Raw genomic sequence first — 13,841 nt, 5'->3', positions numbered from 1 at the left:
CCAAGGTTTCACACAAACCACAAATGAGCCGATTTCAAGCCTTAGCTATTCCGTAATCATATTTTCCAAGTCTCGGGTGATACGAGTCCTTACAGAAATCCAAAATTAGCCTAATTTCATTCCCTAGCTATTTCTTCGTCATGTCGGCCAAGTCTCCTGCAAGTTCCGACTCTCCAGTGATACCTGGGTCTCACAAAAATCCCAAATTAGCCAATTTCAATCCTTAGTTCTTTCCTAGTCATATATCTCAGGTCTCGAATGAGACTTGAGTCTCACAGAAATCCCAAATTAGTCACCTCAACCCTTGGTTATTTGTTAGTCATATCCTTATGTTCTGAGTTTCGCACAAATCCCAAACAAGACAAATTCATTCCTTGACTATTCCGAGTCTCTCAGAAATCCCAAATTAGCCGACTGTAATCTCAAGTCTTCAGCAAAACCCAACCCTCCAGTGATACCTGAGGATCACTTAAAATTGCCCATGTCAATCCTTAGTCGTAACATCTGTCAAGTACCACGTCTCACACAAATCCCAAGAGGCAATTTCAATCCTTGGTTAATTTCCTAGTATCTTTTCTAAGTCTCCAACGAAACCCGAGTCTTCAGTGATAACTTAGTCTAACACAAAATCCAATTCAGCCAATTTCAATCCTTAGCTATTCCCCGTCATATTGTTCCTTCCAAGTCTCCAGCGAATCCTAGATTTCCAGAATTTCCACAACTATCTGGCCTAAGGGTCCTACTGTGTCCTACTCTAGTCCTCAGTCTCCTGTGGTTCAAGTCTCTCTCTACTAATCTGGTACTGGGAAATAAGGTACGTCAACTCAAGGTCCTATGGTCCACCCTCTTAAATTCTTCTCCAGTGAATCCAAAATCTCATTGTAGCCAATATTCAAGTCGAAGGCAGAATCTTCCAGGCCAAATTTCAAGCAAGTCCAAATTTGGTCTCACACAACTACGCAAAAAATCTTCTCGTTCTTCTGGCCCCTGGTTTATTTTTTGACACCACCTTTGGACTCACATGGTCATATTTACAAATGCAACCTGACGTGACTATCGATTGTTCTCGACAATTACAATTGGCCAGGCAAGCGCGGCGGGTGGACTGTAACCATGGCGATTGTTAGACCCAACGGGCGGCTCGTGCTAGGTTAACGCCGCACGTGATATAACACATCATCAACACATTTAGAATTGTTCACATTTACTGATGAAAGTCGGCATCATGATGTCATTTGAAAGCCTTGAAGTGGAACGTCCGTTTGCTAATCGTTTTGTCAACGTAGCATGACAATAAATGTGCATTTTTGTCATTGCAAAAATGACATACCTGCATCATTGTTTCAATAAAAGGTGAAACATTACAGAAATTAAGTCCCTCGTATATCAAGAGTGTAATCAAGAGTTTTTTTTTCAGCATTTTTCTGCTAGTACTTTCCACAAATCACCTTTATTCTTCATTTATGATTGAAAGGTTTGACTGACTTATCTGATTGTTTTGTTGTCATTCCCTTTAGCACAGCTCCCTCTAGTGGATGCATAAAGCAAGCCCAGCCACAACTGCTGCTACTATTCTATGCACCTTATAATCTAATGTGCCTTATATATTTAAAGAGTTTTAAAATGGGTGCCTTATGGTGCGTAAACTATGAGTAATTTAAATTTGGGGTAGTTTTATAAGAGATTTGATTGAAACTAAAACAAAGATAAAGTGAAATTTTAACATCTCTTTAATTTTGGTAATTTGGAGAGCATTATTTACAGGAAAAGGAATCAAAAGTTTCGATAAAATACAGTAAAAGTATCGACCGAGCTGTTTTTCGAGCATGCCTACCAATAATCGATATCGGATCGGAAATTGAGAAGATAAGTTTCATGTGTGACACTTGAAGGTCTTCCTCATCGCCGATAGCTTCGGTTTTCTTTTCAACTCGAGCGTGACGTCCTGGATTTTGACCTTGAAGCGATGCTGAGAGCTCACACGCAGGCGAGGGCGTGAAAGCAGCAGAAGATCTCCTTGAAAGTCTTCCTCAACTCCTGGCTCCTGAAGGCGTAGATGATGGGGTCGATGACGGAGTTGCACATGATGAGGATGAGGTACATGTTGAAGTGGGACATGAAGCAGGTGCAGTAGGGGTTGCGCGGGCAACTGATAAACAAAAGGAGGTGCAGGAAGAAAGGCGCCCAGCAGACCACAAAGACACCCAGCAGGATGGTGAGCGTGATGGCGCCCTTCATGTTGGCGCGCTGGCGAACGGGCGCCTGGCCCGGCAGGGCGGCGATCCGCTTCATGTGCAGGCGGGCCAGCAGGAACATGTGCACGTAGAGCGAGGCCATCAGCACCAGCATCGTGAAGAACACGCTGATAAGGCAGACCAGCACGGTGGTGCTCTCCGAGTAGATGATGAAGAGGACGCCCGAGGCCACGCAGCAGGTCCAGATGGTGCCAATGACCATTGCGGCCCTCTTGAGTGTCACCACGTTGTGGTAGCGCAGCGCGTAGAAGATGGTGATATATCGGTCCACAGCGATGGCCAGCAGGCTGCAGATGGACGCCAGAAGCGAGCTGCAGATCAAGGAATCGAAGACGTTGTCCATGTTCTTGACGAGGCGCGCCGGGACGCTCAGCTTGCCGCCGTTGATCAGCGCGATGACGAGGGTCTCCGAGGCGTTGGAGGCACTCACCAGCATGTCGGCCACCGCCAGGCTGCAGATGAAGAAGTACATGGGTGAGTGCAGGTTCTTGTTCTTGGCGATGGCCACCACCACCAGGATGTTCTCCAGCAGGCTGATGACGCCCAGGGTCAGGAAGACCTCGGTGGAGATCAGCAGCTGGTCGTAGCATCCTTGGGAGGAATCCCCTTCCTGGTCCTCCTTGGACGCCTGGCTCCGGTTCTGCTGGCCCGGGATCAGACCTTCCTGCCCCGTGGCGTTCATCCTCACGTCGTCTTAGGTCCACCTAAAAACTCCGGTCCTCTCGGGCCCCCATTCTCAAGAGGTCCGCCTCACGTTCTGCTCCCGAGGACAATCTCCTCTGAGGTCGCTCTTCAGAGGTAAGCGACGCGGAGTCGGAGCGAGCGAGTGCTGGGAGGGCCGACACCGAGACGCCGCTTATTATACATGCTCGCGCGCACGCCGCTCCCCCCACCCCTCTCGGTGCGCTTGGTTCCCATTGGCTGGAGGAGGAGGCAGTTAAGGAGAACATGTTCATGAAAGAAAAGATGGGGGGGGGGAACAAGCAAGCCTGCAAAAGATTGTTGCGAAGGATGAAGACTCAAGATGGTTGGGCCTGGATGTTGAATGGGAATGGGAGAGGAGACCGGAAAAACGGATGGCTAGACTCAATCGTGGGTCAAAAAAGGGACAATCAAACCACCCCAAAAATGTGTCGTTTTTGTACAAGATGACAAAACTACTGAGGTTTGGTCAAATCCACCAAAATATTGGGCTGGTCCTTTTATGAACCACAATTGGGTTATTTTCAACGCAATTTTAATCTGGATCAAATCTTTAGTATGTGTTGAGAAGTTCCACACTAGTTTTTTCAAACCAATACCAGTAAGAGTACTCGATTTTTGCTTAGCCACTGATACTTTTCATACATAAAATTTCTGGGGGAAAAAGATAATTTTACTATACTATAAGGTGCATAGAATAGAAGCTGGCTGGGCTTGTGTTATGCATCCACTAGATGGAGCTGCGCTAAAGGGAACATCAACAATGAATTAATCATTATTATTATTATTTTTGTTATTATTAATTTACATAGCAATTAAGTTATTTCATTTCTTGAAAACTTGCGCTCTTGTGTTTGGGTTAGTGTTCATTTTCATCATGTTTTGTCCATCTCTGGGGCGGCCATTTTGCAAATTGCTGCTGACTGAATATGACGTCACAGTAGCTAATGCAACAACCATAAATAAACCACAAAAAGATTCAAATACACAAATATGATATCAATTACTACGATATAGTGTTATGAATGACAACTGTTGGTTTATTGTTTTGTGTTTAAATTAAAAACAAACAAAAAAAACCTCCAATGTAGGTTGGCTCTTTTACATTGTTGGCAGCTCACATTGTTTTCATCCAGATTCAATTCTTTTTTTTTTTTTCTAGCAACTGACTCGTGACGATGAAAAAGTAAGGGAAGGTGAAGCTCGTTAACGTAGCCAGCACACAGTCACTGCAATTGGGAGGAGGCCTTTCAAGTTTTCCACTTGCATTCAAGGCTACGCGGGGGACGAACGCTCCTCAACAAACCTGCCGCCAAGGACGATTTATTCACTCAAAAGTTTGCTGCCTACTGCACTTGTGAAACACCATCAAATTTGCATGAAAGACTAGTTATACCTATATAGTCGTAAATCTGGTTAACTATTGTTTTAAATCACAATATCCATACAGGGTGGATAACTTTTGAAACAGCCGCCTCAATCCCCGTACTTTTGCCTACTGAGGGTACACCCCTCATTAGTTCATCCACAGGCTACATATACCAACAGAGATAATTATTAATACTGTTAAGTATTGTTTTAAATCACATTACCCACATACTGTGGCTATTTCTTGAAGCACTCGCCATTATACTTGTATGTATTTTGCCCACTGAGTCTACACGTTTCATTATTTCATCCACAAGCTATAAATGGCTACAAATATCCTTAAAATCTTGTTAAGTATTGTTTTAAAACACAATGTCCATACAGTGTGGATAGTTTTTTTAAACAGCCGCCTTGATCCCTGTACTTGGGTTTTATTTTGGCCACTGAGACTACACGCCAGTATTTCATCCACAGGCTACATTTACAACTATAAATGTTGTTAAATATTGTTTTAAATGACGGCCACAACTTGGCTCAGCAAAAAGGCGTCATGTCAGGACTTACAAATGCAAAATCCCTCACTGGATGACAGGGCTTAGTTTGAAGAGACTTTGTGTGTGACCAACGATCACACGTTTACTGAGGTTTTATTTGCTGTTCACTGAGCAACATCGCAAGCCGGTTTGATCACATTTGCTGTCCGCAGGTGTGAGAGCCACGCTTCATCTGACGATTCGTGCCACTTTGACTTCTTTATCTTTAGTGCACATCGCCGTTGCTGTCCGCGATTGGCGGCGTGCCATCCATTATGGCGGAGGCCTCCTGTGGGTTTGTGCGAGCGCGCGGCCAATTGGAACATGCGCAAATAATTCTTCAGTTCACTCCCAAGTCAGGCTTTCGATTAGTAAAACCGGCTTGCATGGATTGCGGCTTAGCCCTGACGGAAAATGACAATTTTGCATCTCTATAATCAGAAAGAAAACTGCCACCGCCATAACCCTTAAGACACAAGAAGTCTGACATTTTCCTTTGAAGCAGCCATAATGTCCTCTACTGAGCACACTAGGACATCACAAAGCTCAGAAGAGTCAAAAGATACACACCGAAAACAACCGTGCACCACAGTGGTGACCTGCAACCGGCACAACTCAATTGAAACGTATATTTACGAAGAAAAGGTAAAAAGGAAAAAAAAAAAAAACAATTGAGTGAATGTGTTGCAAAAGTGTTGAGCTGTACAGTTTATAGGTGACAAAATGGTAAATAACTGATTTACCTTGGTCGAACATTTTTTTTTGATAACACAAAATCATCATTTGAGAAGGGGTGTGTAAACTTAATATCCTCCACGATGACAAGCTACAAAACCCTCATTACTTTGCGCAACAAGAGGGAACAAAACTCTCGTGTTTGGCAACGTGAAGGGAGCTCGCGGAAAGAATTTTGACTTCATAAAATCCGTAGAAAATGCTACTTATTCATCAATTAGTATTTTGATTACTGTGTTTTACCAATCTTGTTGTGGTTGTTAAAGTGCTCTGGAGATAACGTTGAGTGTGTGTAATGTGCTTTGTGTTCATGTGTGTTGCGCTGAGGACGCCGCTGTTGCCATGACAACACACAATTTTGTAGCGTGACAAAGAAAGAAAACCTTGATCTCCACACAATCAAATGCACACGTACACAAACACAACTTTTTTTTTGGGGGGCACTTTTATGGACTTAAAGCAATTTTTTTCAGATTCTGAATATGCTGTAACCTGTAGAAACCATGTAAAACAGGGGTGGGCCGGACCAATAAAATCATGGTATACATTTATCTAACTTTATTATTCTTTTTTACTACTGTCCAAAATAGTATAAGCACAATGTCACCATAGCATTTACATTACTACTAATCATAAAACATTACAAGATTTTCATTTATTGAAAAAAAAAATATATATATATGGTCATTTTTATACTTTACATTACAAAATCATCTTGCGGACCAGAATGTTTATGGGCCAGAATGAATACTGGTCGCCCTGCTGTTAATGGGAGAACTTTTGCTGAAAATGTATTTAAATTGCTTTTTTCTTTTGTTAATGAAAGAAAGGATAATATATTAGGTACATTGATACAATTTTCATGGATAATGACATAATTAATACTCAATAGAGTGGGAGGGGCAAGAAATGCTTTTCGGGTTTTGCAAAAAAAAATTGGAAATAATTGTGCTATACTAAAGCAATCCATGCCATAGTTTATATGGGAAAATGCATTGTGACAGGCCTTAAACAACCAACCACATACAATTTAGCGAACCGAAATTATTGTTCTATTACAAGAAAGGAAAAACCGTTTTCTCCAAGCTGCTACACTGACACCCCTTGCAAAAGCAGTTCAGTAGATTAGCAATACCACAAACTTTGTGCAAGTACTCAACAAACAAGGACTCAGCTCCACTCTGTGAGTTTTGCGCAAAAACCTTCATGATGAGAATTTTGATGCTCCGACCCGTTGATGCGAGGCGTGAAGATCATCTCCACTAAAGCGCCACTTGACACTAGCGGCGGCGGGCGAGCGCCCTCGCCAACACACAGACCAAGGGGTCGTGGCAAAAATGGAGTAGGATGTCAGCGAGACGTGGAGGTGCAAACGGCGGTGTGCTGAGCATAACAAGCGTAGCCGAGGGATAATGCATTTGGAGGAGGTCGGACTGTCGGCAAGGACGTCATTAGCCGCAGATGAACATCATTACAACATTGCGTTTTTGCCCAAATGACACCGTCGAGTTAAGGGCCATCGGGATCCAGCCCAAATGGCTGCAAATGCAGAATACGCTGTTTTGTATACAAATTAATGAATTAAATAGGGCATATATATATATATATATATATATATATATAGCATATTTAATTCATTAATTTGTATACAAAACATGTATTTTAAATATCCTTAAATACATGTTGTGCATGAAATAACTGATACATAAAATAAAATCAAAAGTGCCTTGCATCTTCCTTGCAGTATTGAAAGCCTTTTAACGATCAGAATTGATACATCATCAGGAAGCACTACGCCTTGGAAAGAACCAATAAAAAAAATTGCAGCAAAAAACGGAGCAGGGCAAATCTCCGAGCACCAGCAGCGCGGTCATCACGTTGCAACATGAGAGTCATCCAGATGATTGCGCTGTGCAGTACGTTGACTTGCATGCATGCCGATTGAGTGACCCGGCTTGAGGGTGTTACGTAAGATCGATTTTGTTTTTTTTCATTCAGCTGGCGCATGCAAATAGAGAAATAGATACATGCAGTAGATTCCTCATTGAGTGTGCACCTGCGCATGCATACATTGTGTTCTCTTCAGCGGTTAAAAACTTGTACATGATGTCACATGTTTGCTTCACGTGTATATTCTTTGAAGGGTTCAGCACAGGAGGTTGACAGTAAGAATGCTGGCAAGATGGTCACATGTTCGCAACAACATCAAATGTAGCGTTTGTTTCTAATTCTTTTGCTGAAGCACTCGCCCCGCCCTCGCGGATTCTCACTCGTGAAGACCTGCCAGCGATTCCCCATTCAGAAGACAATTTTTCATGGATTCACGTTATTTTTCCTCCAAGGAGAAAAAGCACGGATGCTTGTAACTTGTAACCTCGGGCATAAGCTTCTAACTTCCCTTTCCTTCTATTCTTATACTAGACTAGGCTATTGATTTTGAAGAAAGCGGGCTACTCAAATGCGCTGTTTTAGCTAGCAAAAATTGCTAATGTAAATTTGGCGTCTCATTAAGGCTCATTAAAATTTCTAGAGTAAAAAAAGTCTGTTGCTATGCACAGTTTAAATGTAAGCTAAAAACACATTGCCATAAATACCCGAAGTTGCGCAGCACTCGTGTTTTCAAGTTTTATATTGTGTGTATATGCAAAAGACCGTAATTAATAAATGAGTCAAAAGAAATACTCAGCTGCATGTCAGCTGGAGACATCATATTTTTTTTTCCGTTTCGGTAACATCCTTGTGTGTTAACAACGACGGACGTTGGTTCAGTCCGCTCGCTTCTTTTATTGAAAATAAATGGAAAAACTCGGCTTATGTGGCTGATGGATCAATCTCCAATGGCGTCAAAATAAAAAACATCTCATTTTTAAGTTACAATTTACAGGACGCACCCATCATTTTGGCGTTCATATTTGGGGAAAAAAAGTTTGCCTTCTATTTGGGGAAATGTGGTAAGTACGGCACTAACATAAATACACGTTTATTTCATATTTAAAGGAAGAAGCTTAAAAATTCTACGTGAAATTTTCACGCTGGCGTTCACGCAAAGCGGTATTTGTTTGAAAGCTGTTTTGGAAAGCGATGTACTCATAAATGTTGTTCCCCGCAGTGGTGACGCTAGACAATTTGGGACTTGCGCCCTAACGAGCGCGCGGCAGCTTTAAGTGGCCGTTCATGCCGGCGAATCTTATGTGACCTTGCAGGAAAGAAATTGAAACAAACTCACCAAATCATCCGACAAATAGGTGCAAAGTGGTGAATATGACTCAGTGTGCATGCGAGGCGCTGCTTTATTAACCTTCTTCATTCGGCACTTTGGCAGACGTTGCTGGATGACTAAAATAAAAAAAATAAATAAAAAAACAAGGTGAGAGATGGCAAGAACACCCTGATACAATAGCAACATAAAAAAGATGTTTTCTTTCAGAACCTGAAAATCTCATTCGTGCAACACAAAATGTCCTTCCTTTTGATTGTATTTTTTAAGCCCTTGAAGGAGCGGTTCTCAAAGTGGGCTCCGCGGACCCCCGGGGATCCGTGGCCTGACTGCAGGAGGCCCTTGAAATAATTTGGGTTGTTAACTCTTTCAGTGCCAAGCGTTATCTAAAAAAGGCGACCCCTGGAGTGCTAGCCGATTTCGACGGATCTTTCAAGGTCGACATAATATTGTGCGCTATGTTTACGTATACATAGGTGGTGCCACATGAAGGACCGGATTCAGTTCTTCACGACGCGACGCAGCTCGAGTTTCAATTTGTCATTAAAACCCGCAGTTTTCCATCAAGTTTATGATCGGGTGTCTATGCCAAAAAAAACACAAATAAACGAGTCAAATGGAATAATACCATTCCGTGTTTGCTAATCGGTGCACTCTGCGCCATACCTTGCCACTCAATTAAATCAGCTGGAGGCACGGGATCTTCTCCGTTTTAATATCATTCCTGTGCGCAAACAAGAATGGACTCGGACGGTGGTTCAGTTTGCTCGCTTCTTTTGTTGGAAATAATGTCATAACAACCTCAGCCAACACGACCTGCTGTAAGCTGCAACAGGTCACTGACTTCCACCCTCTAGGGCATCCCATTACGGTCATTATTATAGCGCCTACATAAAAATGTGCATCTGAACGTCAAAACTCGGCTTTAGGTAACTGATGAATCAATCTTCCTCGAATTCAAGAAAAAAAAATATTCAAGTTACCCTTTATAAAACTCACCCATACTTTTGGCCTCCATTTTGAGAAAATAAAGCTTTTTGTCCGTACATTTTAGCCAGCTCCCGATCACAAACACATCAGCGTTTTGTTGTAATGCCCATATGTCGGCTAAGAAAAGAAACTTTCATGAATGGGCGCGTGCTGCTTTCCCGCCGGCGTTATGTTCCGTTCGAGGAGTTCAAAACAAGTGCGCCGAATCATTCATTATTTCCGTTTGCCATTTACGTTGGAGTATTCAAGTTGTTCTGAGGGATGATGAAAGGATGTGAAGACTTAATTAAGAGCTAATGAAGTGGGCCTCCCCCGGTAGACAAAGTCAACACTAGTACATTGGTGGATCCTATTAGAATCTTTTTTTTTAGCTGCACATACGCATGGCGTGGAAGAAGATGGTGTAAATCAATAGGTGAGGTGCTTGTGAATAACCACGGAGGGTAAGGTCAATGAATGCACATTTTGATGGGATTCCAAAGATGCCTGAAAAAAAAACAAAAAAAACAAGCATCCTACTAAAACAGTCAAAATCGAATGAACATGTGCAAAGTGTGTAATTTGCTAGCATGGGGTGCACACATGAGACAATCTGGTTTCCATAGTAATTCAGGAGACGGCGCACATCACATGATGAGTAATCTCACTTCTCGCTTCCTGGGAACCCTCGAACTCGAGATTACTTTTTTTTTGTGTCCAATATTTCTTAGAGGGTTGAGGGGACAATTACCAGGGTCTGTGTCATTTAAAGAATCCGCAGGAGAAACAGTCTTGACCCTGGTTTCATTTTTCTTTTGCTGAAATTCATTTCCTTCCCTCAGCACTCCAACTGAGTGCGCCATCGCTAAGCCAATGAGAAATATGTTGCGGGCTCCATGTAAAAGACTCAAGCCTAAGGATTTGGGCTTTATGCAGGAAAAAGATGGCTTCCCATATTTTTCCGCACTATAAGGGGCACCGGATTTAAAGTCGCACCTTCAATGAATGGCCTATTTTTAAAGTGTTTTCACTCAGGGCGAATATGAAGACAGAAAACTTCAACAAAAACTGGATGTAAAAAAAAAAAGCTTATTTTGGGGACTGTAGCTTTTGTTAAGGTGAACACCTGGAATACCCAAAACAGGACCTACAAAATCAATTTCCTTCTTTTCCTTTTTTTTTTCTAACAAGGGAGAGATGAGTCAGTTTTCATGATGGTGGAGAATATGCACGCGCAACCATCAGGGTCACACATAAACACTGGAAATCCACACAACAAAGACACACACATTTCAATTCCATTTAAAAAAAAAAAGTCCCAGACAAAATCCATTTGTGCTCCCTGCTGCCTATTTACAAACATCTTGAGTTCATATGTTGCTTCTTCTTTGATTTTTATTTGACTACTTTGATTTGTTTGGTTTGCTTGCGGGAATAAAGTCTCAATTTATTCCTTCATTCACACACACTGGAGTTGAGGCAAAGTCCATTCAAGCCACCCCAGGAAGGAGGAAGTTTTGATTAAATAGCTAATCAAAAAAAACCACACAAGTCATTGCCCAAAAAAATGTGAGACGGTTTGTGCCGTAAATACATGAATGTTATTGACAACCTTCCACCGTATTTCCTCATAAACAAGTGCAGAATGTCCGTGCCAGCCGAGTTAATGCTGCCAGGCGGAAATTCAAAACATCTCCTGATGAGATGGATCAATACGTAGTGCGGTGAAGCTAATGAATTTCGGCTATGAGTAATGTGAGAGCGCATGGAAGCCCTCCGTGAGTTCTTTAAGAATGTGCAAAAAATGAGAATAGCTCGGCTGTGCGTGGCATCTTCCAGGGTGCTTTTTAGTGCAAACTTTTATTGTTGCCAAGGTGACGCAGCTTCAACCAAGCGGGTTTTGAAATTACTTTGCTACCCTCTAGAGGCTTCTAAGTAGAACTACAACCTATGCGTCGTTTACGTAAACTGTAAACAGTAGTCCGACCAAACCGAAAACAACATACTGGTGTTAAAGGCACACATAGATGATAGTTTCATCAGAAATTAATAGTTTTAGTTTCAACTCGGAGTGTTTACCTCCTCAAGGTGGCCCGTCTAGTTTCCACTTCGAAAGTTTGCTTTTTGTTGCCTTGAGATGGCAGTGTTTCCCACAGGTGTGAATGAATGAAGGCGCTGGTTTTCTGATGGATCTAGTTTTTAACACAAACACACAAACACGAATATAACGTTCTCTCATTGCCACAGAAACAAAGTGGCGTTGAGTTTCTCACCTTTAATCATGTTTCTATTTCGTCAAAAAAAACAAACAGAAAGTAATAAAAACAAAGTTGTTGTTGCATCGATATTCCTTCCCCATCAACAAACAGGTGAATTTGACGTGTAATTAGGCTGGACAAGCCGGATGTGTAAGGTGCGAACCGGAAGTGAAGTCTGGTTTAGCTTAAAGCTTGATTTTCATGCGTTTTGTTGTTTTGCAAGAAAAATCATGAATTGAAGAACATTTATAAAGTACACGATTTCCAACATTTTACAAATCTTTTAAGAAAATATATTAAAACACCTTTTCCACAAGATAGCATTTTATTGAGAAAGGTTGATTGATTACCGGATTAATTGATGCCATTTCGTATTTCAAATGGCACTGTTCCACAACAGTAAAACACCTGAAAGATTTTACCCATATTTCAGCACCTTCTATTTAAAATGATGTTGATTTGGATCAAATTTTGATAAAGGTGGACATGAGCATTTATCACATCATGAATTGAGAGTGATAATTACCATAATTTGTCTTTTGGATAGGCTACACTCATGCTGGCATTAACCTTGTGCAGCATTTTGTCCACTCATTTGATCATTACAAAGGAATTTCACATCAAAGGGAAAGCAATAAAAGAAGGCACTAGGGAGCTGAAATTTCACCCAGATGGCGACAGCTTGTCAAAGTTTCCTTTGGCTAAAATACTGCGAGAATGATGTGGAAGAAAATGACCAAAAAGGGTCAAAATACCTTATAGGGGGAGATCCATAGTGTACACCAATAAAGAAACACAATCACATTTTCTGTTCTAACACCACAACTTTATTGACAACACAGACTTGACGGACAAGTCACACACAGGTGTTGTCCCTTTTCCACTCGGTAGTCCCAAGTGCGCGTCTGCAGACGCACATGGAAAACGGACGGACTCGAACTAATCACAAAGTAAACAACCAATCAGACGAGCCTGAGCCTAGAATAGCAAAAAAAGTGTCAAAGGATGGAGCGGACGAGGTCTCCGTTGCCCGGGAATGTTTGGATTCCAAAAGTAGTCCTGGAAATTTGTGTCCAAGGCGACGACCGCGGCGGTTCATCCGCAAGAGATGACGGTGAAGCGCTTGGAGATGCACGACATGTTGTGCAGCACGATGCCGAGCAGGAAGAGCAGCACGCACGCCACCAGCACCACCGTGCACACGCCCGACCACGTGGAGCCCTTGGGCGCCGGCCCGACCGGCCGCCGCTCGCCGTCGCCGTCCTCCCCCTCGGGGCCGCCGGCCAGAGGTCGCTCCTCGGGGACGCTGACCACCGCCACGCCCTTGTGCCCGCCCCCCGGCAGGAAGCGGCACGCCAGCAGGCCGGACGCCCGCTCCTCGTCGGCGGGCAGCGGCAGCACGTAGCAGCCGCTGCCGGGCAGGCGGATAAAAACGGGCGTGCGCTCCGAGGCTCGCGGGATGGCCACGGCGGCCGCCGCCTCGGGGTCGTCGGGCAGGTGGGCCACCGAGAGTCCCGGCGGCAGCCTGGTGACGGCGCGGCACCACGGGCAGCGGATCTCCTTGTGACTGCTGCGCATCTGCGACAGGCACAGCGAGCAGCACGTGTGGCGGCAGTCCAGCAGCTTGGGCCGCCGCCGCGGGCTGAAGTAGTTGAAGCAGATCTGGCATTCCAGCGGGGAGTCTTGCGAAACGCTCTCCATGGCCGTCCGATCTCAGTCCACCCCAAAGGGGGTTTTCACGGCGTCCCGGATCGATGCTCCGCCCGCCACCCGGATGGCGTCGCCGCCTCGTCACGGCCCGCTA

At 43.5% G+C, this 13,841-nt stretch overlaps 2 protein-coding genes across 2 annotated transcripts in view; both read right to left on the bottom strand.

Annotated features, from left to right (window-relative positions):
- Window positions 1-1,836: 1,836 nt before the first annotated feature.
- On the bottom strand, window positions 1,837-3,041 carry LOC148408039 (melanocortin receptor 4-like). The gene has a single exon (XM_088402245.1). The coding sequence runs from the start codon at window positions 2,935-2,937 to the stop codon at window positions 1,978-1,980; it is 960 nt and encodes a 319-aa protein (XP_088258371.1). The 5' UTR covers window positions 2,938-3,041; the 3' UTR covers window positions 1,837-1,977.
- Window positions 3,042-12,559: 9,518 nt separating this feature from the next.
- The window catches only part of rnf152 (ring finger protein 152), a 10,513-nt gene continuing 9,231 nt past the window's right edge, over window positions 12,560-13,841 (bottom strand). The window contains exon 2 of the mRNA XM_088402155.1: window positions 12,560-13,841. This exon is cut by the window's right edge and continues 20 nt beyond it. Within this exon, the coding sequence (XP_088258281.1) occupies window positions 13,133-13,738 (606 nt within the window). The 5' untranslated portion in view covers window positions 13,739-13,841 and the 3' untranslated portion in view covers window positions 12,560-13,132.

Source organism: Hippichthys cyanospilos, chromosome 19, assembly GCF_059441005.1.
Source record: "Hippichthys cyanospilos isolate Australia breed blue-spotted pipefish chromosome 19, RoL_Hcya_1.0, whole genome shotgun sequence".
Classification (NCBI taxonomy): Eukaryota; Metazoa; Chordata; class Actinopteri; order Syngnathiformes; family Syngnathidae; genus Hippichthys; species Hippichthys cyanospilos.
Note: the sequence above shows the minus strand (reverse complement) of the source record. Positions and strands in the feature narration are given on the sequence as shown.

Coding starts and splice junctions, on each gene's coding strand:
- LOC148408039 (XM_088402245.1), bottom strand. CDS start 2,937: ATGAACGCCACGGGGCAGGAAGGTCTGATCCCGGGCCAGCAGAACCGG.